Raw genomic sequence first — 10,405 nt, 5'->3', positions numbered from 1 at the left:
ACAACAGGAGAGAAAAGAGACCATACAACAATGCAGTGAGTCACCTGGACCTAGTGAGCCGAACGGTAAGCAAATAACCAACAACAGCACAACCCTGGGTGAGATACCATTCAATGCAATTGGTAAACCTACTGAATCTTATGCTATTCAGGGACTTGACTCTTATTATAAAGCAAACAGTTACTCTGACAAAGTACAGCATTAAGAATGGTCAGACTAAATTGCAAAACTCAGTTCTTTTTTGCTGGATCATAAATTCTCATCTGTGTGTTCCCCCATTTTGGGTGGTGGCACTGCTTCACTCTCAAATTCTCAATAATTTAGACCCTCCAGAACCATCACCAACTCAATGTATCCAACTGCCAATACTAAGCTCTTCCATGTACAATTTAAGAGATGGTGTTTGCTGTACAAGGTTCAACAGAGCATTGCCATCTTCTATTTGCTAACAGTTTGTGAAATAAGTGCATCAGAAACATTTTTTTTGTCTTTATTCTTTATTTTAAAAACCCATGTGGTAATTCCTAGTGCATATACAATTGGTGTGCGAAGTGTACAAGTAGTTTGGTTGTGTCTGGTTCGCCTAATTCTCTCCTGAAAACGCTGCAGTCGTTTGAATTTCCAACAAACTTCTGGTTTTACTGGAACACGAACCTGCAGCTCAATTAATTTGCAGTTCTATTTCTCCTTCTCTTTTTGCTCCTTTTCTTTTTTCTCACGTTCAGACTTTGCCTCTTCTTCCTCATGCTGCTTAATCAAAACCTCCACTTCCTTCTGCTTCAGAACCTTGATGCGGGTTTTTCCATTTTCTCGGGTCAGTGTTGCAATTTCCACTGTGGTACAAAGGCAAACATTTCAATTTGTAAAAAGTTATTTCAATTTCAACTGTCACTCAAGTTGGAAGGCACTTCATTGAAAAGAATAAGGTAAACAACGCATCCAACAGGTTCCAAGTGTGTGCTCATGCCTCAGGGTGTGTGGATGTGTGTGTTTCATCGGGAAGGAGTTTGGAATGCAGCTTTGAAAGAATGACTATTATAAAGATACAATACCAGGGTAATTTGGATAGTCAGTGGTAACAGTAACATTAAAATAGGGTCTGGTTTTAGTATAATTGTCCAGTATCATTTGGGATTCCTACAGTAAGGGAGAAATTGTACTCCAATCATTCTTCAAGACAAATAGACTTGTACCAAAATCTTCACTGACCACCTCTCTGATAATCTCACTCAAGTTGCCAGTCGCCATGGACCCCAGATAGTGTAGATTATCTAACCAGATAAGTAGGAGTAGATACTAGTAAACCTTAGCAGAAATTGAACCAGCAACTTGACCTGGTTTATATGATTTCTTACCACATCTTGGCAAGGGCAATATAATTGGGGAAATTAATACCATATTTACAAAACCTAGCCTTGCATAGGTTTTTATTTTGTTTTAATATAGATGTTCCTAACTGCACAGATGTCACTGAATGAGGGTTTTCTTCCAATTTGCCTAAAATATCTTGAGACTTCATTGCATTAATTTCAGAAAATGATAACGTCCAGGAGTACAGGGCTGTGTGTTTTTTGTGAAGTACAGCTAATAAATTCTGACATACTAAAAGAAAACTAGGACAGAAGCTTACAACTCTACATTCTCCTTACCCTTTTCAGCTGATAGTTTACTAACGTCCATGGTCTTATTCAACACTTTAATTGCTAATGCAAGTGCTGATTCCAAAGTCATTTCTCCTTCTTTGAAGTCTTGTTTCAGCATAGAAACTGCAGCCTGTAATATTAATGGAAACAGATAAAAAAGAAATTCAACTGTTGGCTTCAAAGTGTCATCAACCACACCACTCAATGACTGAAATCGTCTAGCACTGTCATTGCTAGTTGCAAAGTTTCTGATCAGATTTCAGAAGAAACAAAAATACACTGAAATAGTAACTTTCACAACCTGATGATGCTGGTGTTTGTGCTGATGATATCACTGATGTGCGCCTGGAATAATGTAGTGCCCACTCAAACCAGAGGTAGATTTGTGACAGGCTACAATACGCCAAAGGAATGCTCGCACCACACTTGCAGTTTCCGTGTACATTTTTTGTGTCCGTGAACCAACTCTATTTGCTGCTTCCCTGGGTGTCCTGCTGACCACTCACTCACTCCCTTCCACTTGCTATCCAATCCCTCACTTGTCAGAAATGCAGTGAGTGAGAGTGAGCAGGATAGCCAAAATCTAGGAGTGGGGCTGTGTGGAAATCACAAGCCCAGGTTTTGAACTGAATCAGTCTGAAAACAAACCATTTATTGCTCCTACATTTTGATGAAATAAAGTTAGAGGCAGTATGGACACCAACAGCCAGCAAACACAGTCTTTGCACAACAATTTCCCAAAGCAGAAATGAGGTTATAATCAATATTTTTGTGATGTGAAGGATAAACGTTGGCCAAAACACTGGGGTAACAGCCATGTTTCTCTTCAATCCAGTGACCTGAGAACCTCTGAGAGCAGAAAGGACCTATCCGATAGACTGCAGCATTCCCTCAGCACTAAACTGTCTCTTCAATTGCTCCCCTCACCCCATCCAAATCAATCAGGTCAATGCACAGCACCGGTTTCCGGAAGAAGAGGCCATTCAGCAGCATGACTTTCAGTATGTGCAGAGTTCCCTCTTCTCTGCCCAGCCAGAGAATGTGGCTCATTGCTGCACTGGAGTGCCAGTCTAGATTTGTGTGTTTACACTTGAACTCTCAATCTTCTGACACAGAAAGGAATGAGCTATAGCGAACACCTAAACATGGCGAACCATGGACTTGGATATGAATCAGGGGACAATGCTGAAAAGGAATGCTTTACAGGGAAGTTTTGCTCCCTGTAAGCTGTCACTGGATGTCTGACTACAAACAATCCGGGTCTTTTTCAATATATAATTTCAGTCATATCACACTGTAAACTTTTGCTATAAACTCTGTGTCTTACAATCTTATTCTTCACAATCACCTTATGAAGGAGCAGCGTTCTGAAAGCTAGTGCTTCCAAGTAAGCCTGTTGGACTATAACCTGGTGTTATGTGATTTTTAAACTTTGTATATTATAGGACTTATGCAACTAAATACTATTGCTGACAATTTGTCATAGTTCTTCACTTTAAATTTGAAGGTTCCTCTTCCAGTTGCTGACACTGTCAGCTCCACTGTTTCTGGCAACGAATCATAGAATTCCTCGAGTGAAGATAAAGGCCATTCAGTCCATTGAATCTACGCCAACTCTCCGAACAACCCAAACCTTTCCCCTACTCCCATGAATCCACATTTCCCATGGCTAATTCACCTAACCTGCACATCCCTGGATACTACGGGGCAATTTAGCATGGTCAAGCCACCTAAGCTGCACATCTTTGGACTGCGGGAGGAAACAGGAATACTTAGCGGAAACCCATGCAGAGACGGGGAAAATATACAAACTTCACACAGATTCCAAGGTTGGAATCGAACCTGGGTTCCTGGTACAATAAGGCAGCAGGAGCTAACCACTGAGGCCAAGCTTCTACCAATTGCTATTTGCTAATATAACTCAGTCAGTCAGCTCCCAACTGTGCAGCAGCAGCACAGACCAAACCCGCAGTCAGTCACAGATGGGATTTTTCAGCGGTAGTTTTGTCAGCCTCAGGCATTAGGTCTTAATATATAACAGCAACTTGCAAAAACTGCAGATATCCAAGATGAGTGGCAAAATGTAAGTTTTTAAAAAATTCATTTTGTGGGATGTGAGCATCGCTGGCATTGCCCATCCCTAGTTGCCCTTGAGGTGATGGTGGTGAGCTGCTTTCTGAAACTGCTGCAGTTCATCCACTGTGGGTTAACCCACAATGTCATTAGGAAGGGAATTCCAGGATTTTGACCCAGCAAGTGAAGGAACAGCAATATATTTCCAAGTCAAGATGGTGAGTGGTTTGGAGGGGAACTTGAAAATGGTGGTGTTCTCATATACCTGCTGCCCTTGTCCTTCTAGATGGATGTTGTCATTGGTTTGGAAGGTGCTGCCTTAGGATCTTTGGTGAGTTTCTGCAGTGCATTTTGTAGATAGTACACCACACTGCTACTACTCAGCATTGGTGGTGGAGGGAATGGATGCTGGTGGGTACAATGTCAATCAAGCAGGCTGCTTTGCCCTGTTTCTTGATTGTTGCTGGAGCTGCACTCATCTAGGCTAGTGGGGAGTACTCCATCACACTCCTGGTGTAAGTGTTGCAGATGATTGACAGGCTTTCAGAATCAGAAGGGGAGTTACTCGCTGCAGTACTCCTAGCCTTTCACCTGCTCTTATAGCCACTGCATTTATGTGATGAATCCAGTGAAGTTTCTGATCACTGATAACTCCCAGGATGTTGATAGTGTGGGACTCAGTGATGATAACATCATTGAATGTCAAGGGGCAGTGGTTAGTCTGTCTCTTATTGGTGATGGTCATAGCCTGGCATTTGTGTGGCATGACTTATCAGCCACTTGTCAGCTCAAGTCTGGATATTGCCCAGATCTTGTTACATTTGGACACAGACTGTTTCAGCATTTGAGTCGCCGCGAATGGTGCTGAACATTGTGCAATCATCAGTGAACATCCCCACTTCAGATGTTTTAATGGAGGAAAGGTCATTGATGAAGCAGCTGATGATGTTTGGGCCTAGGACACTACCCTGAGGAACTCCTGCAGAGATGTCCCGGAGCTGAGATGACTGACCTCCAACAACCATCTTCCTATGTGACAGGTATGACTCTAACCATCGGAGAGTCTGCCCCCAATACCCATTGATTCCAGTTTTGCCACGGCTCCTTGATGCCACATTCAGTCGAATGCAGCCTTGATGTCAAGGGCTGTTACTCTCCCCTCCCCTCTGGAATTTAGCTCTTCTGTCCATGTTTGAACCAAGGCTGTAATGGGATCAGAAGCTGAGTGGTCCTGGCAGAACCCAAACTGAGCGTCACTGAGTAGGTTATTACTGAGCAGGTGCTGCTTGCTATCACTATTAACGACACTTCCCATTATTTTACTGATGATGAAGAGTACACTGATGAGGCAGTAATTGGCAGGGTTGGATTTGAGCTGCTTTTTTATGCACAGGATAGATGCGAGCAATTTTCCACATTGTTGGGTAGATGCCAGTGTTGTAACTGCACTGGAACAGCTTGGCTAGGGGAGTGGCAAGTTTTGAAGCACAAGTCTTCAGTGTGATTGCTGGAATATTGTCAGGGCCCGTAACTGTTGCAGTTTCCAATGTCTCCAACCATTTCTTGATATCATGTGGAGTGAATCAAATTGGCTGAAGACTGGTATCTGCAATGCTGAGGGCCAGTGGATCATCCACTCTGCACTGCTGGCTGAAGACTGCTGTAAAAGCTTCAACCTCATCTTTTGCTCTGATGTGCTGGGGCCTTCCATCATTGAGGTTGGGGATATTTGTGGAGTCTCCTCCTCCAGTGATTTTTAGATTTTTTTTTTATTAGATTACTTCCAGTGTGGAAACAGACCCTTCGGCCCAACAAGTCCACACCGACCTGCCGAAGCGCAACCCAACCCATTCCCCTACATTCACCCCTTCACCTAACACTATGGGCAATTTAGCATGGCCAATTCACCTGACCTGCACATTTTTGGATTGTGGGAGGAAACCGGAACACTCGGAGCAAACACACGCAGACACAGGGAGAATGTGCAAACTCCACACAGAGAGTCGCCTGAGGCGGGAATTGAACCCGGGTCTCTGGCGCTGTGAGGCAGCAGTGCTGTGCCACCGTGTTTGTTTAACTGTCCACCACCATTCACGATGTGGCTGGACTATAGAGCTTAGACCTGATCTGTTAGTGTGGAATTGCTTAGCTCTGTCTATCACTTGCTGCTTATGCTGTTTGGCATACAAGTAGTCCTATTTGGTGGCTTCACCAGGCTAACAGCTCATCTTCAGGTACACCTGATGCTGATCCTGGTATGTCCTCCTGCACTCTCCATTGAACCAGGGTTGATCCCCTGGCTTGATGGTTGACTCTCAATTGCTCTCTGAAATGGTCTAGCAAGCTATTCAGTTGTATCAATTGCTACAAAGTCTTGAAGTGAAACCGGACAGTGCTATGCATCAGGCCAGACCCCTTCAAAACATTTCAAGAAGGCAGTCCAGATCCTAACGTTTGTAGTTGTTTTAAGCAGGTGTAAAGTGGATATTCCAGGAGTTGAGTGGGAGATATGCCAGGTCATGAGGTTGCAGATTGTGCTGCTGTTGATGGTCCACAACAATCATGGATGCCCAGTCTTGAGTTGCTAGATTTGCTTGAAGTCTGTCCTATTCAGCATAGTGATAATGCCAGACAACACAATAGAGATTATTCTCAACGTGAAGGTAGGACTTTGTCCTCACAAGGACTATGCGTTGGCCACTCTTACCTATACTGTTATGGACAGATGGGCAACTGGAAGATCGGGAAGGATGAGGTCAAGTACGCTTATCCCCCCTCTTGTTGGTTCCCTCACCACCTGCCGCAGACCCAGTCTAGCAGCTACGTCCTTTAGGACCCAGTCAGCTCAATCAGCTGATTCCTCAGCTGAAGGAGGCCGGTATGTGGTAATCAGCAGGGGGTTACCTTGCCTGTGTTTAACCTGAAGCCATGAGACTTCATGGGATCTGCAGTCAATGTTGGGGACTCCCAGGGTAACTCAGTCCTGATTGTATACCGCTATGCCGCCACCTCTGCTGGGTCTGTCCTACTGGTGAGACAGGACATATCCAGGAATGGTGACGGTGCTGCCTGGGACATTGTAAGGTATGATTCCATGAGTATGACTGTCAGGCTGTTGCTTGACTTGTTTGTGAGGCAGCTCTCCTAATTTTGACACTAGGCCCTAGATGTTAGCGAGCAGGACTTGGTTAATTCGACAGTGCTGTTTCTGTCACTGTCTTTTCTGGTGCCTAGTGTGATGATGCTGCTCCTTTGACAAGGTTATGTTGTCTTTGTTTTTTTGTTTAGAGGGGTTGTAAAGTCAGGGATTCCAATATGCTTGGAAATATCTACTTGAAGAAGCTTTTCAGCATTTTTCAAACACACTTGGACAATGAAAGGGGAATGGCCAGTTCTCCCAGTTCAGGGTTTGATTTGGCTTCAGCAGTCTGGGTGTTTTTTTTTGCAGCTGCTGGTCATGTTTTAGCTGGGAACCCAGAGAAACTGCAGGTCCCAAAGAAACACTCCATGCTTATTCTCTCTCTCTCTCTGACATCTCTCCTGTAAGAACCGTTGTTTGATTTTTCCTTTTCCTGCTCATGGGTGTTTATGGGGATGTTGCAAGTATTTGGTAGCAGCATCATAAGTTGCGATTGAGTCAATAGGGTTTTCAGATAGAATAAGTTATTCCATATTCGGTTCTCTTTTGTTCATGTTTCATTCAGTAGACTGTAAATAAATTCTGTTTTGTTTTGAGTGATTGGGCCAGCTGCACCACTCCTGGAATATCCACTTTACACCTGCTTAAAACAACTAGAAACGTTAGGATCTGGGCTGCCTTCTTGAAATGTTTTGAAGGGGTCTAGCCTGGTGCATAGCACTGTCCGGTTTCAAGACTTTGTAGCAATTGATACAACTGAATAGCTTGCTAGACCATTTCAGAGAGCAATTGAGAGTCAACCACATTGCTGTGGGTCTGGAGTCACATGTAGGCTAGACAAGGTGAAGATGACAGATTTCTTTCCTTGAAGGACATTAGTGAACCAGATGGGTTTATCCGACGATCGACAGTGATTTCATGTCATCAGTAGATTCTTAATTCCAGATTTTTAAAAACTAAATTCAAATTCCACCATCTGCTATGGTGGGATTCAAACCCGGGTCCCAGAACATTATCTGGGTCTCTGTATTAATAGTCTAGCGATAATACCACTAGGTATTTCCTTCCCACAAGTGGCATCATTATACGTGCTAGCCCAAAATTGCAACAAAAAGACATAAGGAGGGCCATAAGGAGAACATGAGGAGATAGAGGCTTTCAGTAAAGATATGTCAAAGGGTAGGGTCTAAACAGCTAAAGTCACAATCACCAATAATGCAGTGAGGAGCGACAGAGAGAGGAGTGCTGAAGGATCACTGTGTTCTGGAAGAGTTTAGAAGGTGCTAATAGATATTGAAAGCAGTGGGACCATGCAGTGATCCACAATAGTAGGATAGGTTTTTAAACTGCAGGTACAGGAGAACTGCGTGTTAATAGTGAGTCAGAAAGGACAGGAGTGATAGGCAAGTGGGACAGAACATGACAACACAATTTTGGGACAGGATTCAGTTTCATAAATGTGTAAAAGGGTTAACAGGGATAGCAGGAGTATGGAGTAATCAAATCAGACCTGATCTCATTGAAAGGCAGAGCAGTCTCAATGAGCCAAGTAGGTAAACACAATGACTGCAGATGCTGGAAACCAGATTCTGGATCAGTGGTGCTGGAAGAGCACAGCAGTTCAGGCAGCATCCAAGGAGCTTTGAAATCGACGTTTTGAGCAAAAGCCCTTCAGGAGAACTGTTGCTGGTGTTTTTGAATCTGTAGTCTGTACTGTTTGTCCTGTTCGGGTCCGAACTCTGCTGGTTTAAAGGTGGTCCGGAATCTGTGTGGGATGAGTTGGTTATGGAGGCAGGCACTGAGGAAGCAAATTTGGCTGTGGTAGCGAGTTTGTTTCACGACATGGTTGAAGAGCTTCAGGGCAGAGGAAATGGCCTGGGAGTTGCAGTGGGAGAGGGACTCCCTGAGATTCTTGTAGAGAGAGGAGGAAAACTTCTCCAAGGCAAGCATCCTTGCAAGAGGATTCGCAGTAGGGTTAAAATCAACTAGGTAAAAACAAAAACAAGGGTTTTGCCCGAAACGTCGATTTCAAAGCTCCTTGGATGCTGCCTGAACTGCTGTGCTCTTCCAGCACCACTGATCCAGAATCAAGGAGCCAAGTGTCTGCTTCTGCTCTTAATTCTGATGTAAATGCGTTTTTAAGACACACAGGGATATTAGTTAGAACCTAGATTAGCTTAAGTCAACTGAAGCAAAATCAGTGATTTGGTTGCTTTAGGAAACAATGGAGCCAATTCAGAGTTTCTCCTGAATCTGGGCAGAGTTTCTTCTATTCACCACAGATCAGTAATACCATAGGATTTAGCAGAACCCCAACAGTCAGCAACATCCTAGGATTCGACAACATCCACGGAGTCAGCAATACCAGAGGGTAGCTAGCAGGTTGACACACCTTTGGAAACAGTATATACATGGGATGAATCTTTTCTCACCCTTTTTTACTGTGGCATTGGTCCAACCAATAAAACAAGAACAAACAATGGCAGTGTGTTACACAGTTTAGAAAATTTGCTGACATTAGTCCACAGTTAACTTTCAGCAGATTTGACAGCATCTGTAGTGACAAATGTTAAAGTTCAGGTGAGCCATCATGGGCAGGATCTGTGAATTCTCTGCACACAGGTGCTGCCTGCCTTGAAGATTACAATTTTTTTTGCTGATTTCTAACATCTCTAGAATTTTCCTTTTGCAGTCCAGGAAAAGCCAATTGCTGTCACTAAGATGCTTGTATGTCTAATTCACCTTCACCTTTGGTCACATGTCTCAAAATGGAGTATCTCAACCAAAATAAGGGTTCTTTAGTAATTGATATTTAGTGTTGGAACCAGCCTGAAACCTTTTCTATTAGAAATTCTATAATTATGTTTTTAGAAATATTCACTGTATTAATCTGTATAAGCTAAATCTTCAATGCTATGCATTAATAATATTAGAATCAAACCAACACGTGACAGTTACTGCTCTTATTACAAAGTCACTGAGCCCTTTCATTCAGGTACTTACAGCACTGTTATTGCCGATACATGTGGCTTTCCATCCTCCATAGTTTCCACTGGGGTCGCTCTGATACAACTGATACCCATAGTGCTTGTCCCATCCCATGTACAGCAGCGAAACACCAAAAGGACGCTTTCCTGTCAGTTAGATACAAATTGCCAAGAATTTCACCAACAGTGAATTTCTTCAAATAGTTAGGTAAATATGACAGTCACTTTGCACAAAGCACCATTATCCAGAGACTTTGAAACAGCGATACTGAGTTCTAATCGGATTTAATGACATGCAGAAGTCTGCTGTCTGTTGTAAGGGTTTCTGGGCCTGCCTCAAAGCAGGACAACAGGTCAGACTGGCTGTGATCAGTGAGAGATGGGGTAGGAGCCTCTTTCAACAGGATATTCCTCTATAGGCCAAAGGATGCCTGACTGGGTAACACATCCATGACTGTAGAGGTAGTCCCTAGGGTTTACCTGACAGCTTCCATACACGGCATAAGGCCCATCCCAAACACGCAGTGGAGGACGAGCCTTAATTAAAACTCATTGGCCTCACA

The 10,405-nt window shown here is 43.5% G+C and overlaps 1 protein-coding gene across 6 annotated transcripts in view; it reads right to left on the bottom strand.

Annotated features, from left to right (window-relative positions):
* Positions 1-478: 478 nt before the first annotated feature.
* Positions 479-10,405, bottom strand: part of psma4 (proteasome 20S subunit alpha 4) — a 33,740-nt gene continuing 23,813 nt past the window's right edge. For all 6 annotated transcript variants that reach the window (XM_043680172.1, XM_043680175.1, XM_043680173.1 and 3 more), the window contains 3 exons: positions 9,859-9,989; positions 1,650-1,773; positions 479-833 (listed from right to left, as the gene is read on the bottom strand). In XM_043680172.1, coding sequence (XP_043536107.1) covers positions 679-833; positions 1,650-1,773; positions 9,859-9,989 — 410 coding nt within the window. In that variant the 3' untranslated portion in view covers positions 479-678. The remainder of the gene's footprint in view (positions 834-1,649; positions 1,774-9,858; positions 9,990-10,405) is intronic.

This window comes from Chiloscyllium plagiosum, chromosome 40 (genome assembly GCF_004010195.1).
Source record: "Chiloscyllium plagiosum isolate BGI_BamShark_2017 chromosome 40, ASM401019v2, whole genome shotgun sequence".
Classification (NCBI taxonomy): Eukaryota; Metazoa; Chordata; class Chondrichthyes; order Orectolobiformes; family Hemiscylliidae; genus Chiloscyllium; species Chiloscyllium plagiosum.
This window is presented reverse-complemented; position numbering and strand designations above follow the sequence as displayed.